At 61.4% G+C, this 26,474-nt stretch overlaps 1 protein-coding gene across 7 annotated transcripts in view; it reads left to right on the forward strand.

The window, feature by feature from the left end:
- Window positions 1-2,740: 2,740 nt before the first annotated feature.
- MROH1 (maestro heat like repeat family member 1) overlaps window positions 2,741-26,474 on the forward strand; it is a 45,862-nt gene continuing 22,128 nt past the window's right edge. For 4 of the 7 annotated variants that reach the window (XM_032848362.1, XM_032848366.1, XM_032848364.1 and 1 more), the window contains exons 1-17: window positions 2,741-2,822; window positions 3,265-3,410; window positions 7,801-7,932; window positions 8,256-8,418; window positions 8,581-8,679; window positions 12,574-12,725; window positions 13,188-13,328; window positions 13,668-13,760; window positions 17,023-17,101; window positions 17,373-17,486; window positions 20,623-20,696; window positions 22,439-22,560; window positions 24,588-24,696; window positions 24,969-25,113; window positions 25,283-25,323; window positions 25,600-25,741; window positions 26,058-26,110. In XM_032848362.1, the coding sequence (XP_032704253.1) occupies window positions 2,801-2,822; window positions 3,265-3,410; window positions 7,801-7,932; window positions 8,256-8,418; window positions 8,581-8,679; window positions 12,574-12,725; window positions 13,188-13,328; window positions 13,668-13,760; window positions 17,023-17,101; window positions 17,373-17,486; window positions 20,623-20,696; window positions 22,439-22,560; window positions 24,588-24,696; window positions 24,969-25,113; window positions 25,283-25,323; window positions 25,600-25,741; window positions 26,058-26,110 (1,827 nt within the window). In that variant the 5' untranslated portion in view covers window positions 2,741-2,800. The other 3 variants (XM_032848363.1, XM_032848365.1, XM_032848368.1) reach the window with 2 other exon arrangements.

The raw sequence follows: 26,474 nt of genomic DNA on the forward strand, positions 1-26,474 counted from the left end.
CTTGGCCTGTTGGGAGTTCTGGGGATTGTTTCTGCTAATCCTTCCGGGTAGGTTTTCCCTGGCTTTTGGTAATTTCTTCTTAAACATGGTGCTTGTATTAGTTTTCCTCTGCTGCTGTAACAAATTACCAAAACCCTCATAGCTTAAATGACATATGTTTAGTACGCTAAGGTTCTTGAGGTCAGAAGTCTGATGTGGCTGTCACCAGGCTAAAATGCAGGGGTCAGTCAGGCTGTGCTCTTTTCTGGGTTCTCTGGGGAGAATCTGCTTCCTGCTTTCAGCTTGTTGGCAGAATTCGGTTCGTTGTGGTTGTAGGAACAGAGGCCCTGTTTGATCACTGCCTGTGGACTAAGGGACACATCGGACTTTTAGTGGCCGCCCACGTTATGTGGTCTGGAGACGCCTTCCTGTTTTTAAAGCCAGCCATGGTGGGTTGGGTCCTTCCCACACGTAGAATTTCTCCTCCTCTTTCCATGTCATCCCTTGACCCTGCTGGGAAGGGTTCTCTGCATTCGATGACTTACTTATAATCCCTCCAACCACAGGGTTTGTACCCTTAATCCTATCTGCTGAGTCCCTTTTGGCACAGACGGTAACACAGCCACAGGTTCTGGGGGTGAGGACATGGTCATCTTTGGGGACATTTTTCTGCCACCCAGCATTGACCAGTGTAAGTCAACTGAGTGACCAAGGACCCTCTGCAGGTCTCTGGAGTTCTCACTTGTACCAGAGTCTGCAAACCGGCAGGACTAGGTCTCCCAAGATATTCCCAGTGTGTCTCAACTCAGGTGTATTGCTGAGTCCTCCTGATTTCTGGATGCACCCCCCAGGCAGTGAGCTGGAGTGGTCGAGGGCTCCTGGCCTTCATGTCCTGATGTCCGTCACCGAGGTGACTGAGAACTACTGTTCCTCTTGAGTTGTTTGGGTTAGGAGAGCAAATTGGTGCGTTCCTCCCGACTGGGCTAGGAGCTCATGTCTTCTGCTTGTTTTCTTATTTTTTCTCCTGTTGGAGTTGGGTGCGCATGGCCTTTTGCACTTCTCTGAAGAGCGCTCCAAACCTGCTGATCCCAAGTTGGTTTACCCTGGTTCCTTCCCGGGTGGTGGAGGGAGGCGGCCATGGCCTCCGTGGGGTGAGGCCTCTGCTCCAGAGACCACAGCTTGCCCCGTGGCTTCAGGCCTAGCACTTGGGGTCTAGGTGCCGCCCGGCGGTGCGCGACCGCCTCTGGCAAGTATGTTTGGGCTCTTGTGGCACTTGCTGCCAGCGAACCTCACACCCCGCCCGACAGCCGTGGCGTTTCCAGCCCTTGATGCTTGGGGTTTGCGGTTTTTGCCTTCTTGCTTTGCCACAAATGAAATGTGTGTTTCTATGTCTTGTTTCCCTTGTTACTTTTAGATGCTTTCCAGGCAGAAAGGGGAAACACCTTGCTGATGCCAGCGTCTTTAAGCCAGTCTTCTCCATCTGCTTTCTAGCTGCTTGTGATTCCTGGAGATGCCTGGCTTGCTAATTTTATCTTGTTTTCTAGTGCTCTTGTGGATTTACTCTTTTAAAACTTGCATCCTTGGGACACCTGCTGGCTCAGTCAGTAGAGCATGTGACTTTTTTTTTTTTTTAAGATTTTTTATTTTATTTATTTGACAGAGAGAGAGAGAAAGCACATACAAGTAGGGGGAGTGGCAAAGGGCGAGGGAAAAGCAGGCTCCCCACTGAGCAGAGAGCCTGATGCGGGGCTCGATCCCAGGACCCCGGGACCATGACCCGAGCCAAAGGCAGAGGCTTAAGGACTGAGCCACCCGGGCTCCTCAAGATTTATTTCATTTAGAGAGAAAGTGTATGAGGGAGAGGCAGAGGGAGAGGGAGGGAGAGTCTCAGGAAGACCTCCACTGAGCGTGGAGCCTGACACGGGGCTTGATATCGCAACCCTGAGACCGTGACCTACACCGAAACCAAGAGTCGGTCGCTCAACCGACTGAGCCCCCCAGGCGCTCCGAAAGCTGTACCTCTTCAATGCCATGGGCCATCTGGACAGTCAGTCTCTGGTGGCAGGGCACCCGCTAGACCCCTGTGCTGCCCACCCAGCCTGTCCGAGCCACGACGAGGCTCGTTCTGCGTCCTGCTGGGGTTCTCGGCTCCGTGGGTCCTGAGCCTGCGGTGATCAAGGCTGTCACTCTTGGCCCTTGGGGCAGGTTTCTTTGCCCACACAGACTGCTGGTGACTTCTGCCTTAGGTGTGCCCCCATCCTCTACACAGCTCAGGGAGATGCCGTAGGTGGAGGCAGTGCCCACACTTGCCCAGGTCACCGCATGGGGCTGACGTCACCCCGGTGGGGCTGCTGGGGTCGGGGGGCAGAGGACAGCTGGCAGCTGCTGAGGGACGCTGCCTCCTGTCCCCCGTAGTGGTGCCGCCCCGCTGTGGCAGCTAGCTCCCGTGGGAAAAGACACTGGAATCGTGGGGTTTTTTGATGAGGGCTTTTTTTTTAATTTTATTTTTTAGAGAGAGTGCATGTGAGTGGGGGAGGAAGGGGGGACGGGGGCTGAGAGAGAGTCTCAAGCAGACTCCTCGCCGAGAGGGGAGCCCGACCTAGGGCTCGATCCTGAGACCCCGAGATCGTGACCTGAGATGAAATCAAGAGTTGGAGGCTTAACAGGCTGAGTCCCCCACCGGCGCCCTGAAGTCATGTTTTACACAGACGCGGTGCCCGCCTAGAGACGCAGGCGGCGTCTGACCTGACCGCTGTGTTTTTGCTTCCTCGAGGTTTGGGAAGAAGCTATCCGCGCGCGCTGGGGCTGAGGCGGAGGCGAGATGACCGAGTCCTATGTGAAGAGTGAGTGCGGAGGCCCCTCAGGCAGGACGCAGGAGCACCCGGCGTCGGACGGCGTCTCTGGGAGCCACTAGGGGCCTGGGCTGCTCCCAGAAGGGGCAGCTTTGCACCTGGCCCCGAGCCCGTAGCGCCGGCGTTTAGAGCAGCCGTGGTCCAGCGGGGGCAAGAGACGTGGAGCGGTCAGGGCCTGGGGAGTCAGGTCAGGGTGCGGCTGGCCAGAGCGCCCTCAGAGCGGGCGGCCCGTGGGTGCCAAGCAGACCCCGGTGGGCAAGGGGGTGGGAGGCGGCGCCCCGGGGATGGCTGGTGGAGGCAGGCGAGGTGGCCGGGCAGTTGCTGAGGCAGCGGGGATGCGCAGGGGAGTGAGGGGCCCGGCAGTGGGAGGCCAAGGCAGTGGCTGGCAGGGCGGGCTGGGCCTGAGCACACACGCCGGGCTTTGTCGTTGCAGAGCTGGCCGCCATCCTGCTGGACGCCATCACCGACAAGGACCCTCTGGTGCAGGAGCAGGTGTGTGGCGCCCTGTGCGCCCTGGGAGAGGCTGCGCCGGAGGAGGCGCTCGGTGCCTGCGAGGAGTACCTGCGGCAGCATGAGAAGGTAGTCCCTGCCCAGCGGGGACGGGCACGGGGGCGGCGTCTGTAGGTGACGGTGGGTCCCCGGCTGTGCAGTCAGTTGCTGTGGGCAGAAAGCTGCATTCCCTTGAGGTGGGGAATTTCCAGGACAGATGAGACCCCTTGTCTTGTGGCCAGCGCCTCGGCCAGTGTGGGGGCACCGGCTGGGGGCGGTGCCGCATCCAGCAGTCACACACAGGGGATGTGTTGCTGTCCCTGGTCAGTCACTGGCCAGAGATTGAACCGCTCTCCCTGCCAGGGTCTGTGCTGTCCCCCAGGGAGAGAAGGCCCCTTGTCATCAGCTGAAGTGGGACGAGTGTTCCGTGGTAGAGGTGAAAGTGGGGGCTGCCCCAGGAGATGGGGCCTTTCCCTCACCCTCCTGCTGCCTGCTGGCAGGGCAGGGGCCAGGCAGGGGCAGCAGACCCCCGGGGACCTGTGTGCTGCCTGTGCCCCGGGGGGGACCCTGTCGGTGCTGCCGGAGTGCCTCCGAGCCAGCGCTCCTCCTGGCCTCACTGCTGTCTGCTGGGTCTCGGCTCCGTGGCACTGTGACGCTGCTGGGTCCCTGTGCACTGCCTCTCGTCTGTCTCAGCATGTGGTCTGGGCTCTTCCCGGCAGGGAAAGGCACTTCTGCAGCCTCCAAAGACTGTTTCTCTTTCTGTGATTTGACCCCCAGATGTGGAAAAAGGGATCTCTCTGCAATGGGAGGTCATTCTCTCTCGTGTTTCGGTTGCCATCTCCTGGGGGAGGAGCTCTGTCCCCTGAGCGGCCACTGAGCTGATTGTTCCTGGGCGTCTGTGTTGGTGTAGGAAGCTAGGACTGCCTGCGGGCGCCGGGGCTAGAGACGCACTGTTCTTGGTGCGAGAGCGCGCCCCCACGTGTGGGCACCGTGCGCCCACCGTGGCTCTTCCGTGGCTCCTTGGAGCTTCTGTGCTGGGCGCCAGTGCCCTTCTCATGACTCAGAAGGGGCCGGCCGTGATGTGCTGAATTAGCGTCCGATGGGACCGCAGATTGGGGCCACCCCAGCCGCTGGAGGGGCTGGCCAAGGAGCGCTTACTGAGGGCAGCTACAGGAGCCCTTGTTGGTTTTAGTGATTCGTTGCAAAATTTAAGTGGGCTTCATGCTTGTCATTTTCTAGCTCACTTATGATTTTATCCCACTTCTAGCCTTTCGGTTTCTTTAACCAACTTAAAAATAAAAATCTTCGCCCATATTTGCACATTTGCGGTAAACGTGCGCTCAGTGGGCAGCTCTGTCCCGTGGAAGCGTGCTCCTCTCCGGGCGCCTCTGTCCCCCAAAGGCCGCTCCAGGGTCTGCCGCTCCTGTGCTCCATCCCAGCCTGGCTTCATGGGGCCCCTCCCTGGAGGGAGCGTGGGCAGAGCATGCGCGGGGGCGCTCAGGCAGGGGCGGGGAGCGACTGCGGGAACAGAGGCAAAAATCGCCATCCGGGTCTGTCGCGCTTACTCCGACAAGAGCAGACTTGGGCTTGTCCCAGCTCCGGAGGCCAGGAGTCCCAGGTCCCCCTGCTGGCAGCTCCCATGTGTGGCGGGGACCCACTTCTTGGTGTACAGACCTCCATCTCCTCACCATGTCCTCACACGGCAGAGGGGAGTGGGGGCTTTCTGGGGTCTCTTCAGAAGGCACTGATTCCCCCCGTGGGGCTCCACCCTCGTGACCTACTCACCGCCCGAAGACCCTGCTCCCACTGCCATCCTCGGGGCTCGGTTCCCTCACAGGCATTCCAGGGGCCAGTCTCAAGCAGTAGAGAAGCCCAACTTGCCGGTAGTGACCGAAGCTTTTCTTCTCTTTGTTCTGCTTCTTTGGGCTGGTTTCAACGTCGTGTGCTCCCATCTGGTTTTCTCTAGAGTCTCATCCTAATATAAGAGGCTCGTAACCGGCCACTCGTCAGCTCGCTCCAGGTCTGCACGCGGAGGCTGCGTGGGGCCGCAGCAGTCAAGCCCGGGTGTGGGGGTGGCTCCTGTCCCCCCGGGCCACTTGGCTCAAACCGTGTGAACCCACCTCCCCCATGAGAAGTGGAGTGGATTCTCTGGTCACGGAAGGGATTGAGAGCCCGACGTCAGAACACAAAGCCGCGGCGGCCACTGCTGCAGCCAGAGGGGGTTGCCCGCGGGGCTGTTAGCCCGCCAGGACGGTCCGAGTCTGCTGGAGGGGGCAGCTTTGGCATCTCAGGTCAGGGCCTTAGATGGCTGCGGGGCTCACCCCGTGCCCTGGGACCACCCGTGGCCAGGCCCAGCCTACACATGGCCCGGGTGGCCAGGTCAGTCTCTTTAGCAGGTGTGGTCCGTTGGGGGGAAGGGACAGAACAGTGTGTCCTCTGGCAACCCGCCACACGACTGTCGAGCCGGAAGTCTCACACACGCCCACTCTGGGCCCGGATTGGCAGCTGGCGAGCCCCGTGCGCTGTCCCCATCTGTCCAGCTCAGTTCCTACTGCGCTCGGATGACAGAGGGGCTGTGTTTTTTTTTTTTTTTAAGATTTTATTTATTTATTTGACAGAGGGAGAGAGATCACGAGTACGCAGAGAGGCAGGCAGAGAGAGAGGAGGAAGCAGGCTCCCTGCCGAGCAGAGAGCCCGATGTGGGGCTCGATCCCAGGACCCTGGGATCACCACCCGAGCTGAAGGCAGAGGCTTAACCCACGGAGCCACCCAGGCGCCCCGGGGCTGTGGTTTTATCCCTGTGCGCGCAGGGCCTGTGGAGGCCTGACGGAAAACCTCTGTGGGAAGCCGACAAGTCTCACTCTGGCGTGAGTGGTGCTCTGCCGGTTGGACTTCCCAGGGCAATGGAAAATGGGGGGGTGGACCCACGTTTTCTTTAAAAATAAGCCGCTGTTGTAGTCTCTGTCAAAATCCCAATGACCTTTTTTTGCAGAAATAGGAAAAGCCATCGTAAAATTCCTATGGAATCTCAGGGGACCCAGGATAGCCCGAACAGTGTTAAAAAAGAGCAAAGCCGGGAGCTCACGCTTTTTGACCTTAGAACCTGCTGCAGAGCCACTGGAGTCAGACAGGGCAGTGGAGATGGGTGTAGAGACAGACACGTAGATGAGCAGAATAGGACTGAGAGCCCAGGAGTAAAGCCTCGCGTGTGGTCGGATGCAAGGGAAGAAAACAGAAGACTAGAGCTTTCCCCCTGGGAATCTAGGGCAGATCATGTGATCTGTTCGTATATCTAGAGATGTTTCTGATGCGTTGGCTTTTTTCAGGAGCAAAAGTCTTGTCCATTCCTGGGGCCTACCCTGGGAGGGAGCTTGCGCTCCGGACTGAGCAACGGCCCTGTCGGCCATATGCCCCTGCTTTCCTAGGCTCTTCCAGCCCGAGGCGTCTCTCTACCTTGCCACTTTGTCTCTGGTCCCGCAAGCTCAGTCCTGTCTCAGCGAGGGCCCGGGTACCACCCACTGCACAGAGTGCCCCCATCCGCCACCGGGATGCTGCATTCCTGGGGGCTGGGGAGTCCTCGGGAAAGGCCAGTCTGGGTCTTCCCCGCCCCCAGCAAGTGTCTTGCCCTCTCCTCCAGACTCTGAGCGCCTGGGGACTCCTGGCTGGATGGAGTCTTCCACATGGCTGGGCTGGGCTCGTCTCCACAGCTCTGTCATCACAGTAGGGTGTCTGGGCTTCCTTGCCTGCCCCCCCCCCCCCCAGGCCCCACCTGCAGCTTTGCCATCAGCACACGTCCTCAGTCTGGGCGAGGATGAGTGCCCGGTGGCGTCGCCGCTGCGAGGTGCAGACGTGGACTGTGTCTGGGCCGGTGGCAGGGCTTGTGCAGGGTCCGCCCGGAGCAGAGGAGAAGCCCCAGTGGTGGCTGGGGGCGGCCCCCGGGGCACAGGGGCGGGGCGGCACCATCATCTCCCATGTTAGTCTCAGGACCCTTGGGTGTATTTGCCAGTTTGGGGAGGGCCGTGACAGACGAGGCTCCCTGGGTGGGAAGGGCCCCAGAGTGAGGAGAGGACCCTCGGGTGGGAGGGCCAGCCAGGTGGTCTCTGACAGGTGCTCTCTGGGAGCCCAGAGGATGCCTGGTGACAGAGACCTCTGCTGTGATGGGGCGTCACGGGGCAGTGCAGCCTCTGGCTGGGAGATCCTGGCCACAGCGGGGAGGGCTGTTGTCACCCCTCGTGAGTCTCGCACAGAACTCTCCTGGCACTGCTGACAGTCAGGTGCCTTGAGTCCCTTTCGCGGTCCTTGCTGGGCGAGGCACTAAGGCGCTGGGCGCACGAGGCGTGGTCGGGCGTGCTCCTTTCTGCCCTGCTGGGGCGGCCGCTTTTGTCCTGAGGAGCCCTCCAGAGAAAGCAGGAGGTGTCAGCAGGATGCCTGGGTGCTGGGCTCGCCTTCCAGGACCTTCCTCCCTGGTCTCTCTGCTCAGCTGGCACACCCTTACCGGACGATGATCCTGAGGGCCATGGAGGTGGTTGTGAGCAGCCACATCGGTGAGCTGGACAAGGCCAAGGCCAGGGCTGTCACCCTCCTGGCTTCCAGTGAGATGACCAGGGCGAAGGTATGGCTGCACCTGCGTGGCTTGGGGCGGGAAGCTGCTTCCCTGGAACTCTATACCAGGTGCACCAGGCATGCGGTCGCCCGTGACTAGGGGCAGCAGTCGAAGTAGAGAGCAAAATTCCTAAACTCTCAGGGCAGCTGTGAGGGCAGGGGGGCCTGCATCCCAGTTTTTGGGGATGCTGCTGGGCTCCCCACAGGGCCTGGTGCCCAGTGCCGGCTCCTTGTGGTGGGAGTGGCAGGTGCTTGTTGGCCTCTCCTGGGCGGGGGAGTGGGGTCCTGTGTCCTTCGTGAGCTCAGGGCGTCAGTGCACATTTGGGGGGGCAGGAGTTGGTCTGTGACTGGCAGCGGGCCGCCAGCAACGTCCTGGTGGCCGTCGGAAAGCGGTTCGTCGGCACGGTGATGGAGGAGCTGCTGAGCAAGTTCCAGCCCGGGGCCCTGCCCCACTGCTCCGTCGTGCAGACCCTCGCCAACCTCGCAGCCTCCAATGGTAGGTGCCGCTTGGCCCGCCTCCGCCTGCATCCCGGAGCCTGTCGGCAGGGCCTCTGCACCACCTGGCCCAGGCCCCTCTGCCTCTCCGGTGGGGTGCGGGGAGGCCAGGCCAGATGAGGCGGGGGTGGCGGGTGCCCCCTCACGCACCCCCCTTTTGCAGTGTTCGGCATGGTGCCCTTCCTGACGTCCCTCCTGAGTACCATGCTGCCCATGCTGGGCATGGCCAAGCACGACGCAATGAGGGTGGCGTTCTGCTGTGGTAAGATGGGGTCTCTGAAGGCAGGCGAGGCCTCCGGGGGGGGCTGGGACCCTTCGTGGAGGGTCATGAGTCCTCTGGGCTCCAGGAGGAGGGCAGGGCGCCGGCGGGTGCCCGCAGGCGTGCGGGTGGACACTCGGCCTCTGCCTCTGGCGGCCCTGGGTGCTGGTGGGGGCTGCGCCACCCCGCTGGCAGGTCCCTGAGCCCGGACGGCGGTGGGCGCGCGGGAAGAGGCCTCCCCAGAGCCGCAGGCGCTTCCCGCTTTTCTCCCTGCGCAGTGCCGGACGCCTCGGAGGGCGGGCTCCACTCCGCCCTCCTCTGTCTGCTGCCCTCCTCGGGGCTGGCAGGGGCTGGGCGTCCCTCCACGGCCGCAGCACCGCCGTACCCTGCGGCGTCCTCGGGAGCCCTGCCGGCTCTGGCACCGAGGGGAGGGCCGGGGGCGCCGGGGCAGCCCAGACCCTCAGAACAGGACTCTGCTTAGGAGGGTCCCGGACATGGCAGGGGCTGGTGACGGGCTAGAGTCAGGGTCCACCCGGAGCTCAGCTGAGGGGCTGCTTGCTCTTTGCCAGCCGGACTTGTCCTGCTGTTGCCACTTGGTGCCCTGTAGGTGGGCTGGAGCCTGGGAAAGCTGCCAGCCTGTGTGTGCCTGGGGGCATCGAAGCAAGGGACTAGAGCTTTGAGCGCTAGCCCACCCTGCTCACAGTGGCTTTGGGTCCTGGGTTCCAGAATGGGGCTTCAGCTTCTGCCACCCTCCTTATGGCCCCTCGTTCACATCTCACTTGTCCCTGCCGTGGCCTCCTTCCTGCCTTCTCCTCGGTTCCTCCCGCTGCACGTGATGCCAGACTCCTGGGTTGTATACAGAAACCCTCCTTGACGCAGTTCTGGCTGAAAAGACAGCTTGTGACAGGATCCCGGGGTTAGCTGAGCCGGCCTCTCCCACTGAGCGGGGACGCGGAGCAGGACACAGAAGGGACAGGCCGTGTGGGGTGTGGGGGCACGAGTCCCCGTATATACTTAGAGGTGCGGAAGACAAGGCAGGGCGTTGGGAGGCCATCTGGGATGGGTGCATCCAGGCTGAGAGGGAGGGGAGAAGAGCCCCAGGGCACAGTCACCGTCCGCCCCACGCAACTCCTCGGGAGGGCGCAGCGGTCTGCAGCCGCCCGACTGGAACAGGAGGGTGACCTGTGGTGACGAAGCCCTGATCCCTTCCCCATGGCAGTTTTTACTCCATCTGTGTCTTCTCTCGTGTGTGAAGCGGGCCGGTTTCACCAGCAGACTCAGCCGTAGGACGTCCCCATAGCAGGCTGCGGGCCTCCTGTCCTGGCGGGCAGGCCTGTGTCCCCTGAGGACGATGGTCCTGGGCCAAGCACAGGACCTGTACACGCTCTAAGGCCCTCACTGGTTGAGTTCCTCGGACCCTTGAGTCGGGGGCGGGAAGAGCTGGGATGAGCAGAGAGGGAGCTGGTGTTCCCCAGAGGCTGCGTGTTTGAGGGGCCCAGCTGTCCCGTGGCCCTGACAGCCAGATTAGCGCCCGGGGACATGAGAGGGGAGGGGAAAGCTGGCGAGAAAGGAAAGGCACCACTAACTCCTCGGGGAGGCGGGAGGGGGGAGCGGAGCGTGTTGCCAGAGAGCACGGCTGCGCTTTCCGGGGTGACAGACACAGTGACGGGGCAACCAGAGATGGAAGACGAGGCGGAGGAAATCCCCAGAAAACAGCAAAAATGCAAGCATACGGAAAGTAGAGAAGGGAGGACCGGCGTGACGTCGTGTCCAAGCAGGCCCCTTTGGAAGAGCGCACGGGGCAAGTGGGCACGGGGGCTGCCCAGGCGTGGCCCGGGGCGGGGGTGCCAGGCGGCGGGGCCCTCCGGCACCCACACCAAGAAGCTTTGTGGGGCGGCCCCTCCCTCACGCAGAGGAGGGTGCCGTGCACCATGGACTTGCACCCTGCCCAGAGGCCATGTGCAGGGCCCTGTCCACGGCCAGAGGAGGCCCCAGACGCGGGCAGGAGGTGCAGGAGACGCAGGCTGGCGTGGCGCGGGATGGCTGCCCTCCTCTGGGGGAGGCGGTGTGGAAAGCTGCAGACCCATCACGCATGAGAGAAAGGTCCGCTCCAATGCTTGCTTCTGGAGAAAAGGAAATCGAGGTGGGGGAGGGCATAGGAGAATGGCTGTACGACCTTCGTGTGTGTGTGTGTGTGTGTGTGTGTGTGTGTGTGACAGGTAAAACCTAGTAACAAAGCGGGGAAGTTGATTTCTGCTTCTGGGAACAGTGGTCTGTCACCCTGAAAAACCTCGCTACAAAATGCTAAGAAATGCCGGTCAGCCTGACGACCATCCTGATGAAGGAGCTCAGAGAGGCGAGAGCATCGGGGGGACAGGACGAGAGCGGGCTCTGGCCCCACTCCACGTGGCCAGCAGCCGTGCGGCAGGTGGGGGCGCGTCTGCCCGGGCCAGACCCTCCAGAAACCCGTGATGACACAGAAGGGCTCCAGGACATGGTTTTCTCCTGAAGTTTTTTTATTTTTTTTTAAATGTTTTATTTACTTGAGAGAGAGAGAGAGGGCACACAAGCAGGGGGAGTGGGAGAGGGAGATGCAGGCTCCCCGCTGAGCACAGAGCACAGACTCGGGGCTCAGTCCCAGGACCCCGAGATCATGACCTGAACCGAAGGCAGATGCTTAACGACTGAGCCAGCCAGGTGCCCCTCTTCTGAAATTTCTTTAAATTCTCTTTCTTGGGAACTCAACTGACGGCCCTTGTGTACATCGAAGGGTTGGGCTCATTCTTTGTTGGACTGGGGAGCCCACGCTGGGAATTTAGCCGTGTAAGTCGGCCACGTGAGAGCTGGGCTGGACAGGCTAGCGGGTCTGCCGGGTGAGGTGGCAGATCCCTGGGGGTCGCCTCCGAGGGGACTCACAGGCTGGTGCGGTGCCCTCCCCATGAGGCCTGGGAGTCGTCGGCCCTCCTGGCCACTGCCCGGCTGCTCCACTACCCAGCCCTTAGCAGGGCCACACGGAGCGGGGCTACACGACGGGGCCCTCGCTCGGCCTTCCCTTGACCCAGCGTCAGCCCTTGCTGACCACTCCTAGGCCTTCGTCTCTGCCTAGACTCGCCCGCCTGGATGTCCACAAGCGCAGTCACCGTGGGAGACGCGGCACGCTGCCCCCGGCCTGTCCCACCCCAGCCTGGGCCCTGCGACCCCGGCAGAGTGAGCGGCACTTGTGGCCATCTGGGAGGGGTGAGGGGGGCACGGCGCCTCTGCCTTTTGCCTTACAGCCGGCTGCCGTGGGCCGGGCGCTGTGAACCGAGGCCGTCCGGCACTGGTTGGTACCCGTGTGGGTTTCCCAGAGCCGCTGTGACACAGTACCCCAAATTAGGGCGCTTCGGTGAGAGAAATGGGGGCGCCCGGTTGGTTCTGTTGGTGGACCGTGTGACTCTTGGTCTCAGGGTTATGAGTTCCAGCCCTACGTTGGGTGTAGGAATTACTTAAAAATAAAATCTTTAAAAGAAATATAAAAAGATAAAAGTGTTCTGTCATGGTTCTGGAGGCCAGAAGTGTGAGATAGCTGTTGCCAGGGTTGGTTTCTTTGGGGCTCAGAGGCTCTGCTCCCTGGCCCCCCCGCCCCCCACTAGCGTCTGGTCTGTGCCCTGCTGCCACCCCGCTGTCTCCTCTCTGTGTCTCTGTGTCTGTGTGTTCTCGTCTAGGGACACAGTCACGTACAATTTAGGGCCCACCATACCCCGCCTCGATCGCAGCTTAAGCAGTCGTATCTGCAGAGAGCTGCTTGATTCCGGGAAGGACGTGGGTGTGGCCGCTGTGCTGAGGGGGCGGCTTGCAGGTGGCTGGGGGCGCTGTTGTCAGGGTAACCGGCGCCCTCACCCCTCACCCCTGCGACAGCTCTGCAGCACTTCAGCGAAAGCATTCTGGAGTACCTGGCCGACCTGGACCAAGCCCCGGACCCCACGGTCAGGAAGGACACCTTTGCCACCGACATGCTCAGTGCCTACGACATCCTCTTCACCCACTGGCTGCAGAGCCGCGAAGCCAAGGTGGCCCTCGTCAGTGTGTCCGGAGCCCGTGGTCCCCTCACTGGCCGCCTCCCCCACCAGCGGGCCCTGGGCTGCTGTCCACACAGGCTTCTAGTCCCTTCTGTGTCCTGCCCTCGGCTCGGGGTGGGGGTTGCATTGGGGAGTGGGGGGTGCCCTGTGCAGGGTCCCTACAGAATACGGCTTGTTTCCTGCCCTCCTACCCCTCTCTGCCTGGACGCGGCTCATTGCCGGGGTTGGGGCGGGGTGGACTCCTTCACGGCCTCCCTCCCTGGCCACTGTCCAGACCCTGGCTGTGTGTGGTCACGCTGACCTCTTTGCCTCTGGACCCCTTTCGGACCCCTAGTCGTGCGGTCACGTGGCTTTCCTCACTTCCGGCCCTGGGTTCTTGGCGGAGGGGCCTTTGCCTCTTCCCCCCCTTGGGTCAGTGCTTTGACCCGAGCGGCATGGTGCTCTCTCTCTCAGCTCCGGCTCGCTGTGCTGGAGGCCCTGGGCCCCATGAGCCACCTGCTGCCTGGCGAGAAACTGGAGGAGCAGCTGCCCAAGCTCCTGCCCGGGGTCCTGGCCCTCTACAAGAAGCACGCGGAGACCGTCCACGTGTCCAAGGTGCGCACCTGCACTCCGTGGCCTGGGCGGAGCTCTGTCCGGGGAACTGGGCCCCACCTGGCTGGGACGGGAGGGTGTAGGCACCTGGGAAGGGCGGCTCAGAGTGCTGTTGGAGGTGGTGGTGGGTAGGGCCCGGTCACACTTGTCACTGCCCTGCCCTGCCCAGGGGTCCTTCACCTCGACTATGCTGCCTGTCCCGAGACTTGCCCACCTCTCTTAATTCTTGACTTGGACGTAGGTCTCACTTACCTGAGTCCTGGAGTGGGGTCTTTGTGTCCAGGAGGTGGGGCTGGGGGCTTGAAGTAGGACCGACGGCTCCTGTCCTCTGTATCTGAGCAGAGCCTGGGCCAGATCCTCGAGGCCGCGGTGAGCATGGGCAGCCGCACGCTGGAGCCACAGCTGGACTCGCTCCTGGCCGCTCTGCATGCTCAGGTAGGGTGCACGGGACAGGAGCGGGGGGGGGCGCCTGTGGCTGCGCAGGCTAGGGTTCCACAGGGAGGGTGCAGGGGGGCACCTTGGGGACGGGGCTGGTAGGACGGGGCAGTTCCTGGTGCTGCCTGTGGCCAGGTCTTGGGTGCAGATGCCTGCTGAGGCGTGCAGGGGGCAAGAGTGGGGTCCAGCCTGGCAGCGCTGAAGTTGGGGCATCGCCTGGGCCATGGGTGTGACCCCCAGACTGAAGCTCCTCCCCGGCAGGAGTGGGCAGAAGGCGGGAGAGAGGCCGGAGATGGCCCGGGGGCATCTGCCCTGGCTGTGGGCCACTGGCCATGGAAAGGGGAGGGGTCCTGAAAAATAGGGGGCTGGGCTCCTGTGGGCCATGAGCTGTGCAGCCCTCTTTCTAGGTCAGAGGAGAGGTGTGGAGGTCCCAGGAACAGAGGTGGGTGGGTGGAGTGGTAGGTAGTCCTTTCCACAGACTCTGAAAGAGAAAAGAGGGGCATAAAACGAGAGAGAGAGGAGGGGGCGGGCATGGGCCTCCTTCCTGCTCTGTGGCCCTGCGGCCCCTCCCACGGCACCTGGAACACAGGCCTGGCCCCACGTAGTCTGCCCAGCCAGGGGCAGGGAGGGCTGCAGTAGAGAAATTGAACAAAGGTAATGAACTTGAAAAATGGTGAAATGGATAGATTGCTGAAGAAATGAAAACGTCAAACTTGGCAGAAGAAAGAAAACCCAACTAACCCAGTAAGTGGAGATCATCTCCAAGGCCTCCCGAACCCAACACACGCCGGGCCCTCAGGCTCTAAGGCTGGGCTCTGCCTGACTCCTAACTGCCGTCCCATAAACGTGGGTTGGAAGACCAGGCAGATTCAGAGCTGCCTGAGGGAGTAAAGTCAGTGCCACGCAGGGGACTGCAAGTCTGTGGTTTGAGGCACACATTCGAGCTAATGGATCCCACGCTCTCCTCCCAAGACAGGAGGGACGGATAAGCTGTCAGGACGCTCCCACTCAGAAAGCGATTGGGGAGGAGAGCCCAGTACCTTGGCTGACGCAGAAGAAGCTTCTGTGGACGTTCAGCATGACCACTGAAAGTCCGCGATGAAGCTTCTTGAATCCTCAGAGCTCTGCGCCATGCCCCAGCATACTGCCTCGGGAGTGGGACACAGGCACTTTCCCTTAGGATCAGAGCAGGACCCCTGCACCACTGTTGGTGGAGCCTGGAGCCAGTTTCGATGGCGAGAAACAGAAATGCGGGGCAGGAGGCTTCGTGGACCGTTGCCCAGCCTCCCCGCCGAGTCCCTGGCCCTGCTTTGTTTCTCCCCGTGGTGCCCACTGCCTTCTAAAGCTACTGGGCGCCTGTCTGCTCGCCGCGCCGCTGCTGCCGTGGAGGCCACGGCACGACGGTAGGGTGTTGTCTGTTTCCACGGCGGCATCTCTGCCCCTGGTGCCCCACCTGTCACTCGTAAGCGCTCAGTATTTGTCTGGGGACGAGCGGTTCCCTCCTCAAGACATCCACTCGTGTCCAAACAGAGTCAGTACGCGGACATTAGAACCTGGGACCACCTTTGCTCCTCAGCTAGTGACAGGGTGGCCCGCTAGACAGTGGCCAAAACGCGCTGCAGGCTGTAGCAGGAACGTGGTGCACAGTGTCCTAGAGCTGAGGTCACCAAGAGTATCCAAAATCCCTGCGGAGAACAAGTTAACTGCTCCGAAAACCTCACGGTGAGAAGAGGGACCGCGGCACCACACGGGCCTCAGAGCAGGGGCACGTGGAGGGAGGGAGACGGGCGTGGAGGCCCAGCAGCGGACACGATGACATTTCCTCTTGCCTCGCAGCTGCCTGTTCATGTCTTCTGTTCTTTTGGGTTTTCGGTTCCCGTACCGACCAGCCCTCCGTCCTGCATGTCCTTCCTGCTCCTGCTTTGTCCGTGGTCCTGTGGTTCTGTTCGGGATGGACTCTGCCACCAAAATTACCTCATGTTTCCGTGTCGTGTACCCGTCTTCTCTGTTGTGCCGTGGGTTTGGTTAGGGTTAGAAAAGCCTTTTGAATTCTGCAAGTCGTTTTCCACATCTTCCTAGCATCCGACCTTATCTTGGGAAACTGTGAGCGGGAGTCCGTCTCCTCTCCAGAGGCCTGCGCGGGCATTAGTTACCTCTCGCCGTGGAGCTGGTTGTTCCAAAACTTGGCGCCTTCCCACGGCAGCCGGTGGCTACTCCACAGCCACTGTTGGTGCAGGATCTGGGCATGGCTCAGCCGCGAGGTTCTCCTTCAGGGTCTCGTGTGAGGACAGTGAAGGCTCGGCCAGGGCTGGGGGCTCTGCCTCCACCAGGCTGGCAGCCTTGCTTCCAGCTCAGCGGCTCTCCCTGGGGCTGCTTGCCCGTCCTCACGACCTGGCCGCTGGCCTCCCCCAGAGGGAGCGTCTGCTGCGGTGCCTTTCATGACCCAATGCCTTTCTGTACAGTAGGAAAAGCAAGGAGCTCCCTGGGAGGCTGGGCCACTGCCTGCCCCTTGCCCACGTCCCCCAGCTGTCTGAATGCCAGGAGGGTCCAGCACGGGGCAGAGCCCGCGGTCCTGGGGTCTCGCTCCGTGCTGTTGTGCACCGCCCCGCTCCTGGCTTGAGGTTGGACTGTGCTGAAGACTAGCCGCTGGGCCTTCTGCACAGAGGCCCTGCGGACGTCCTTTGCCATGAGCCTGACCCGGGGCGGGAGCGGGGTGCCGCTGCAGAGCCCAGCCCCAGGTGACTGCAGGGGGCGGGGGATGGAGGACCCTAGAGACACAGCTACCAGCAGCTTCAGTTTTAACCAGTGCAGCAATTTTTTATTTTTTTTTACAATTTTGAATGAATCAGCACTAGGTGTTTCCGTTTCCAGTGCTTTCTATACTCTAGAGATCAGTGCCCAAAGGAGGTGTGACGCTGGCTCCTGGCTCCTGGCGGGAAGGAGCCAGGCCTCAGCTCCCCTGACGCACGGGGGCCAGCCGTGTGTCTGCTGTCCCCGCAACCAGCTGCAGGGGCGGAGGCTCAGGTCCCTGAAGCAGCCTCGGATCTTGGGTGCGTGCGTCTGTCGCCCCAAGAGGGTGCTGGAGTGACCGACGCACGCAGGCTCCAATGCCTGCTGTGGGGCAGGCAGAAGGCACGGGCCCGGACGGCCTCGTGGGGCCCCGCGAGTGCAGGAGCGCATGCCCTTCCCGCCCGTCGGTGCGGCCCTGGGAAGGCAGCAGCCCTCCTCCGTGACTGGTGTCTGTCTTCTGTCCCTGGAGCAGATCTGCGCGCCCGTGGAGTCATCCAGCCCCCTGGTGGTGAGCAACCAAAAGGAGGTGCTGCGCTGCTTCACCGTGCTGGGTACGCCGTCTGCGGCCGCGGCGTCTGCTCCCCGGGGCGCCTGGGCGCCGCCTGTGTGCGGGAGGCGGCTTTGCTCAGGGCTTGGAGTGGAGGAGCTTTCTGTGCCCACCTGTCCCTGGGCCCGTGTGTAGCTCCAGAGCCTCACTGTGGAGGCCTGGCTGGGCTGCAGCCCCCGCGTCCATCCTCCGTGGCCCTGGGTTTGCATATGCTGATGCCCGGCAGGGAGCGGAGATGATTACAAACCCTTTTTTGGATGTTGCTTGCCCCGCAGCTCGCTGTGCACCTGACCGCTTACTGGCCTTCCTGCTGCCCAAGCTCGATGCCAGCAACGAGAGGACCCGCGTGGGCACCCTGCAGGTCGTGAGGCACGTCATCAACTCCGCGGGTGAGTGTCCGGCGGGGGCGGGGCCTGAAAACGGCAGGTACTGTCCATCTTTGGGAACACCTTGCTCTTTTTTTTTTTTTTTTTTTTTTTTTTAAAGATTTCATTTATTTGAGGGAGCGCGAGCGAGCACGGGTAGGGAGAGGGACAGGCAGATTGCCCACTTGGCATGGAGGCCGACCCAGGGCTCGATCCCATGACCCTGAGATCATGACTTGTGCTGAAACCAAGAGTCGGACGCTCGACTAACTGAGCCCCCAGGTGCCCCTTCCTCTGATTCTTTTTTTTTTTTTTAAGATTTTATTCATTTGTCAGAGAGAAAGAGAGAGCACAAGCAGGGGGAGGAGCAGAGGCAGAAGCAGGCTCCCCACTAAGCAGGGAGCCCCAATGTGGGGCTCCATCCCAGGACCCTGGGATCATTACCTGAGCCGAAGGCCGACCCTTAACCGACTGAGCCCCCAGGCATCCCCCTTTCTCAGACTCTTAAAAAAAAAAAATTTCCCTATTTCCTATTTTGCAAAATTCCAAACTCTGAAAAATACCTTTCTGCGTGGCAACAAATGCCCATCGTAGACGTTCGCCTTCGATGGGTGGCTGGGACACCGGGCCCCTGCACCCCTTCCCCGGGCCAGACGTCCCCGATGGCTCAGACATGTCCCATGTCGCCTGTCCTGGCTACCCTGGGGGGGCCAGTCGAAGAGACCTGTCTCTCAGGTGTGGGCCCCCGGGAAGGGCGCAGCTGGCCGTCGGGCAGAACACCCGTTAGCCTGCACGTGTCTCTGACCCCCTCAGTCAGACGGAAGGCTCCAGGCTTCTGCCTCTGAGGCCCACGGAGCCAGCAGTGGGCTCGCTCTGTGTCCTTGCCGGCTCTGGTCAGTCTCACGTCAGCCATTGTGGTCGACACGCACCACATCCCGCTCTGGTTTGTTTTGGTTATTTTAAAGATTTACTTATTTTAGAGAGCACACGGAAGCAGGGGGAGGGGCAGCGGGAGAGGGAGAGAGACACCCCTCACTGAGTGTGAGGTCTGACTCGGGCTCAGTCTGTGACCTCGAGTTCACGACCTGGGCCGGAACCGAGAGTCAGACGCTTGACCGACTGCGCTCCCTGCGCGCCCCTCGTTTGGTTTTTATAAAGTAAAGCATGTACGTAGTTCGACTTACGGCAGGAAACTCGGTTCCAGCTTGCTGATCTATCAGAAGTCCGGAAAATGCGTCTTTTCCAATGACAGCCGCATCTCATTCTTGTTCTCGTCCCCTGTGCTGAGACCTGCGTGACTCGGCATCGTGTGGCGCTGGGGTGAAGGGCCCGTGGGTGACGCAGCCTGTCTGCGGGCGGGACGGCGTAGACCAGGGCCCCTCTCCCCACTGCAGGCCTCACTGATCCCAGGAGCTGCAGTGCCCCCCCACTGGCTGTGTCCCCCCGCCGCCGGTGCCAGCTGTGTCCCCCCACATCCCCGTGCTGGCTGTGTCTGCGGCCCTGTTCACGCCCTGGGCACCTGCGGAAAGGCCCCATACGGTCTGATTTGTAGGTGAGGGTAGTAAGGCTTCGCGTTAGCATGAACGGCAGGTGTGGTATGCACGACCCAGCTTCGGGTGAGCCAGGGCCCTGCTCTTTCTAGAAGTTTATTATCATATGAGTAAGAAGTTGGGGCCATGATTAGATTCCTTTGAACCGTGACCCAGGATGCCTTTCTTGTGTGGGTGGGCACTGCCGTGCCCACTGGGTCGGCCACACAAGGGAGGCTCTTGCTTCTTCCTTCCTTCCCTTGTCTCTCTGGCCTCGAGCTTTGGGCCTGGTCACCGAACACTGGTGACAGTCTGAGTTAACGTACAAGTGACTCGCTCTGTTTGCCTCGATGCCCAAAGGATGTGTATTTTTTTATTTTAAATCCAGAAATTTTATTGGCTATGTTGGCTGTTCTGGGGGTGATATTTTTCCCAGATCTGTCAAGTGCCTTTTCAGTATGTAGTTTCAAATCTTATTTTGCCTCAGGATTTTTATTTTTATTATTTTTTTAAGATTTTACTTATTGGGGCACCTGGGTGGCTCCATGGGTTAAGCCTCTGCCTTCGGCTCAGGTCATGGTCTCAGGGTCCTCGGATCGAGTCCTGCATCGGGCTCTCTGCTCAGCGGGGAGCCTGCTTCCCCCTCTCTCACTCCCCCTGCTTGTGGTCCCTCTCTCACTGTGTCTTCTATCAAATAAATAGATAAAATCTTTAAAAAAAAGATTTTATTTATTAGAGAGAGAGTAAGAGAGAGTAGAAGCAGGGGGAGCACCCCTGGGGCACCTGGCGGGCTCAGTTGGAGGAGCACGCAGCTCTGGATCTCAGGGTTGTGGGTTTGAGCCCCACATTGGACATAGAGATGCCTTAAAAATGAAATCTTTCAGGGCATTTAGGTAGCTCAGTGGGTTGAGGCCTCTGCCTTCGGCTCAGGTCATGATCTCAGGGTCCTGGGATCGAACCTCACATCGGGCTCTCTGCTCAGCAGGGAGCCTGCTTCCCTTCCTCTCTCTGCCTGCCTCTCTGCCTGCTTGTGATCTCTTGTCTGTCAAATGAATAAATAAAACCTTAAAAAAAAAAAAGAAATCTTTAAAAAACTAAAGTGCCCTCCCACCGTGTGCCTTGAAGGGTCCCTGTGCTGTGGACACTTGTGTCTGTGTCCTTGTTCCTCTTGGTCTCGGGGCCACTTCCTGACGGCTGCCTTCAGTCCCCGCTTTCCTGTCAGGAGACCAAGGCTGACCTTGCTGGCTGTCCGGTGGGAGAGGGTCCTCAGAGCAGCAGCGTCAGCACAACTGGGAATACGTGGAAAGTGCCCACGTGTACCTGCTGACAGGCCTGCCAGGACTGGGGTGCTGGTGGACGCCCCCCAAACCTGGTTCTGCCTGACTTAGGACACTCTCGTACCTGTTGCCCTAAATTATCTACCACCCAGCTTCTTCTTGGGCAAAATAATGTTATTTGGGAAAAAAGTCACTTGTCCCCCAAGGGAAGTGGGAGGGCTTTGCTGAAGTGCCGTCCCTCCCCTGCTGAGGACCAGGCTGCGACCAGACCTGGCGATGGAGCCCTGGGCCTCATTGGGGTGCATGGGCCTTGGTCCTGGCGGGGAGACTGAGCTGGCCGTTCGTTTCTTGCAGCTTCTCAGATGGAAGTTAAGAAGCCCTTTATTCTGTCCTCCATGAGGCTTCCTCTTCTGGACACCAACACCAAGGTAGATGGTGGGGTCAGCCCGAGCTCCTCCGGGAGCAGCGGCAGGAGGCGTGGCTGGGCTGGGGCGGGAAGTCCTCATTGACTCAGCCCGACCTGGACATCAGAGGGAGCATGCAGGCGTGGGTGCTGCTGAGCCGTCAGCCAGGACTCCCACACCCTACTCCTTACACAGTTAACCACATGGGAAGGGAGGCAGGGGTCCCCGAGACCCCGCGGGGTCCGCCGATTCGCTCCACGGGCTCCCAGAACTCACGAGAGCGGTCAGGCTCCCGGTTAGGCTCATCGCAAGGAAAGGACGCAGACCGCCCTCAGCCAGGGGCAGCGGCGCGGGCAGGGCCCAGCAGGGTCCGCACCGCCCTCTCCCCGTGGAGTCGCGAGCAGCGCGCGCTCTCCCGGCCCGAAGTGCCAGCTCGCACGAGTGCTGTCGGCCGGGGAAGCCCCCGCCTCGCCGTCCAGGGTCTTGGTCCGGCTCCCGTCACGCTGACCTGGTCGTCTTCCTGCGTGGCCGACCTCCGTCTCCAGCCCCTGGGGAGCCCGAGCTGACACCGTGTGGCCCAGAGCCCCAGGGAAACAGGAGACGAGACTCGGCCCGTCCCAGCAGCCAAGGACAGGGTTGACCCTACTGACCCTTACTGGGGCCCCATAGTCAGGCAGGCCTGCTCACTCCCAGGTGGCGGGGTCCCCCTGCCCGGCCCCAGGGGGCTGCTGCAGACTTGGCGCTCACCCTAGGCAGCCTGCTCTTTGGGCCATTCCATGAGAGTTTTGAAAATGATTGACGTGGACCCCCAGGCACTGAGGCCACGTCTGTTGCAGGCCCCACGCACAGCCCCCAGATTTCCTCCTGGTGCTGTTGCTCGGGACACCCCTAAAGGGCCACCCCACGTGCCACGGACAGTGCTAGTGGCCGGGCGCACTCTGCCGGAGCACCCACTGTGCGACCGCATTGCTCACCCCGATCTACCCGCCCCCCCACAGTCACTCAGGGTGCGCACGTGATGGGGGATGGAACGGAGCTGAGTGGCCAAGGAGGCTGGGGCTGTGACATTTGCCCCGAGGTCCAAAGGAGAGAAGCCTTTTGAGGAAGGATCTCAGGGGTGGGGGGCATTGGGCTGATGTCTGTGCCTGTGGCTCAAGGGGAAGCCCAAGGGTGTGTGGGAGGCGCCAGCTCTGGGGGAGGGGTTTTTGGCCTTGGTGACTGTGCCTTTGAGCCACCAGGTGGGGCCATTAAGTGGGGCCGGATGGTAGGCTCAGCTCCCAGGGGGGTTGTGGCAACAGCGGCTGATTCAGGGTCCTTGTGCTGGAGGGGGCGGTGGAGCCGGGGGTAGGGCCCGTGAGAGGTGCCAGCCCTGAGAGCAGCAGTCTTGCAGCTGGAGGTGGGGCGAGCGTGGGGCAAAGGGGACGGCACATCGGGAGCCAGAGGAGCAACAAGTCTCACGCCCAGGGAGGGAGGGAGGTGTGGGGGCAGGAGGAAAAGGGACCTTCTGCTGAGGCCGTGACACCTCCACAGGCTGCTGAGGTGGCCACGTGTGCAGCTGAGGGGCTGGGTGCGGCACAGGTGCAGGTTCAGGTGCCGAGGAAGGCCCGGTGTAGGTGCACAGCAGGTGCGTGTGGCACAGATGTGGGTGCAGGAACAGGTGCAGGCAGAGGAAAGGGCAAGATGCCCTTATCCCAACTGGGCTGTCACGGCACTGTCCAGGGCTCTCCCCCCGAGGCCCCTCCCTGACCTCCCTCGGTCCCGGGCAGGTGAAACGGGCCGTGGTGCAGGTGATCAGTGCCATGGCCCACCACGGCTACTTGGAGCAGCCCGGAGGAGAGGCGATGGTGGAGTACATCGTGCAGCAGTGTGCACTGCCCCCCGAGACAGAGGTAAGGGGGTGTCCCCCACCTATCCACTCTGGGGCTCAGGAGCTGTCGGCCTTCTGGGAGGCCGTGTGCCCATCAGAACCTACACAGTCCCAGCTGGGGGCGGGGGGTCTCAGCCTGTGCGCGAAGCACCTCTCTGCGTTCTGTGGTGGGGCCTCCCTCCCTCAGCTCCCAAGGCTCCGCAGAGAGAGGCAGAACACATACCTGGTTATCTCTGGGGCTTTTCTGTTGAAAAAGTTACTAAGCAAATCCAAGTTTCTTCTTGAGGGAGAGCAAGGTAGATGGCAAAAACGCAGGCATGACTGGGTGGTCTGTCCCCGTGTCCTGGCCTTGAGCCTGCCCTGGGCCTGGTCTCTCGGGCCCAGGTCAGCTCAGAGCTGCGTGACCGCCGAGGGGAGCTCCGCGTTTGGGCGGAAGCACTGGGGTCCAGCCAGAGCGAGAGGACGTTGCTCCCTTGCTTCAGGAGCCGCTCTGTGGGCCCTGGGAAGGGCCAGCTCGGCACTGTTCCCGGACTCGGGCGGCCAGGTCTCCCCCTGCTCCGGCCCGTTTCGGCCTCCACATGTTCACAGCCACTCCGGGGCCTTTGGGCTTACGCTGGAGAGAATCAAGGTCTGTTTTAGTCTGTTACTCCCCAGTTTGGGGGCATTTGAAGATTTCTTTTAGGGTATTAAAATTTTTCTAGGTGATTAGTTTTTCATGGCCATCGTGGACTTGTAATTTTATTGTGTTGTCTTCTGTGAATCTGGCCAGGTTTATTCCTGCCTTTAAGAATTTGTTGAGAGGGGCACCTGGTGGGGGGGCTCAGTCGTTAAGCCTCTGCCTTTGCCTCAGGTCCTGATCCCAGAGTCCTGGGATTGAGCCCCGCATCAGGCTCCCTGCTCTGCGGGAAGCCTGCTTCTCCCTCTGCCTTTCCCCCTGCTAGTGTTCCCTCTCTCGCTGTCTCTGTCAAATAAACAAAAAAATCTTATTAAAAAAATAGAGAGAGGGGCGCCTGGGTGGGTTGGACCTCTGCCTTCGGCTCGGGTTGTGGTCTTGGGGTCCTGGGCTGGAGCCCCGCATCGGGCTCTCTGCTCAGTAGGAAACCTGCTTCCCCCTCTCTCTCTGCCTGCCTCTTTGCCTACTTGTGATCTCTGTCTGTCAAATAAATAAAATATAAAATCTTAAAAAAAAAAAAAAAGAGTTTGTTGAGGAGGCACCCAGCTGGCTCGGTCAGTGGTGCGGGCAACTCTTAATCTCAGGGCTGTGAGTTCAGGCCCCATGCTGGGTGTAGAAATGCCTTAAATAAATTAAGTCGTTTAAAAAACTGTTGACCTAACAGATGATCAGGCTCTCAGAGTTGTTCGTACTTGTGCGGGACGAAGCTCAGAGCGTTTTTTAAAACTTGCTATTCAAGGCCTAAACATGTCTCCTCTCTACTTGACCTTTGATCTCTCCGGGAGAGGTGGGGGGTCTCGGACACTCATTGCATTTTGGCCATTTCTCTCTGGTGTTCAGCGTTTGCGTTTCGGTATCTCAGAGCGTGAGTGGGAGGTTCAGACAGAACATGTGGCCAGCAGGGTCAGTGTTTTGCAAGGGACCGTCCTAGGGAGGCGGGTGAGGACGCAGTGTCGGCGGAGAAGCCGTCCGCCGCCTGAGGCTGCAGGAGCTCTGGCCCGTTCTGGCGAGACCGTGGCGGTTTGCCCGGGTGACCGTCATTGCCGCTCAGGCGCGCCTGTGTCTGTGGATGTCAGCATGGCCACAGCTGAGGATAAAGAGATTTCTTGCAGAGCCTGTGGCGGGAGGGAAGGCTCACGGTCTCCGTTGTCCTGGAGGCTGGAACTGAGACAGCTGGGCCCATTTCCTTGGGCACTGCCAGTGCCCAGTGTGTCACCTGCCCATGGCGGGCGGGTGTCCCCTATGGCAGCTGGGCTGGGTCTGCCCTGTATGCGTGCTGGCTACGTCCCCACTGCCCAGAGCCCACAACAGTGCAGGTTCTGAGGGCAGAGAGGTACTGTCCCATGCGCGCTCCGGCCTCTCCGCACCCCCACCCGCTGCAGAAGCTGGGTCCCGACAGCGAGGACCTCACAGCGGACAGTGTGCGGGCCGTCAGCGTCAGCGCTCTCTACCTGGTCAGCACCGCCGTGGACAGGATGAGCGACGTGAGTGCGTGCCTGACCTGCGGCCTGTGCCTAGGCTCGCCCGGACGGCTGGCCACCCGCCCTGGGCGCCTGACCGACCGCTGCCCTCCCACCTCGTGGCCCAGGGACTCTTGAACTCCGGGGTGGGCAAGCTGCAGGGGCAGGGCTCCTCTCTGGGCCACCTCCCCAAACATCCCCAAGCCCCTGCAGGGCCTGGGGGAGCCCCTGACTGCGTTTGGCCCTGCAGCCTGCACTCCGGAGACGCGCACACAGACCGGGGCTCTGCTCCCCAGGTCCTCTGGCCCTACCTGCTGGCCTTCCTCACGCCCGTGCGCTTCACCGGGGCGCTGACCCCGCTCTGCAGGAGCCTTGTGTACCTGGCCCAGAAGAGGCAGGAGGTGGGAGCCGAGGCCTTCCTCATCCAGTCCGACAGCAACGGTGCGCCCTGCTCCCCACCTCCTTCTCCTCACCCCCGATCTAGCCCTCGAGCCCGGCCTCCTCCTGCCACCCACCCTGCCTCTGAAGTCCCTGTACCTCACGGGGCGGTCAGGGCCTGGGGCTCTGGGCGCAGGCAGCCTGCTGAGCATGCCTCCCACCTCCTTTCCAGTGACCCTCCCTTCGCCCTACGCCATCACCGCGAGACTCCTGGTGAGCATCGCGCAGCATGCCGTGCTGGCCCTGTCCCCTCCCCGAGCCAGCACAGCTCCCCGGGGGACTCAGGGAGGGAGTGGGCTCGCCCTCAGTCCCTGTGTCCCTGGCCTCACACTGTCTCGCAGTGGGGCCGGTCGGGCGCGCCCTGTGGGGCTTGGGGGAGCTGTGTCCCGGAGCCCTCCTCACCTCCCTGCCATGGGGTGGCCTTGCGGGGCTCACGTGGGGCGCGGTGGCCCCTGGAGCGCCTGGAGCTCCTGCCTGCACTTCCATCAGACAGTGTCCTCCCAGCCCTACATGGGGGACGGCCGCGGGGCCGCCTCTCTGCGCCTCTTGAACGCGCTGCATCGTAGCATCCACCCTCTGCTGGGGCAGCGTTGGGCGACCACCATCCCCCCGTTGCTGGAGCACCTGGATGGTGAGGCTCCGGGCCGTGGGGGGCCCCTCCACCTCTGACCCCTTGTGTGCCACTTTGCGTCCCGGTTGGCTTTTGGGGACCAGAGTTTAAGTTGGCAGAAGCAGCCTCCCCTGAGTTTCAAGGACGTGGGGCTGGAAAGGTGTCCCTGCTGGGTGTCACCCAGGAGGGTCTGGGCTGTGGGAGCTGCTCGGCCGTCCCAGACGAAGGATGTGGCCTCTCTGGAAGGTGCTGGGCAGGGACCTGGGCCTGGGTCTCTGAATTCCGCCCCTACACTTGCTGGCATGGGCCAGGCTGACCGCGTGACCGGTCCTTGCAGAATTCACTGAAGAAACCCTGTCCCAGAAGGAGTGGGAGGAGAAGCTGCTTGCGGTGAGAGCGGGGAGACAAGGGTGCGGCCTGTGGCTGCCGTGCAGGGCGGTCGTGGGCGGGACAGCTTGGGGCAGGGGATGCTAGTGGGAGGCTGCCCCTCTAGGGTCATGACGCCTGCCTTGACCTCACAGGGCCGGGGGTGGGGCGGCTGGTGGGCGTCTCTGGGGCGAGGACTGTCTGCCGCCCTCACCCACTGCTCAACCTGATGGGACAGGGCCACCCTGTCCCAGGGGCTCTGAGCTTCTGCCCGGGAGGCTTCTGTCCTGCCTTCTGCCAAGGCCAGTGCGCCTTTGGCCGCACAGGGGGTGCTCTGCAGAGGCTCCAAGGTTGTCTGCTGACCATGTGGAGCTGTGGCATGGGACCA

Source organism: Lontra canadensis, unplaced genomic scaffold (genome assembly GCF_010015895.1).
Source record: "Lontra canadensis isolate GAN:19392208 unplaced genomic scaffold, GSC_riverotter_1.0 scaffold201, whole genome shotgun sequence".
In the NCBI taxonomy this organism is placed as follows: Eukaryota; Metazoa; Chordata; class Mammalia; order Carnivora; family Mustelidae; genus Lontra; species Lontra canadensis.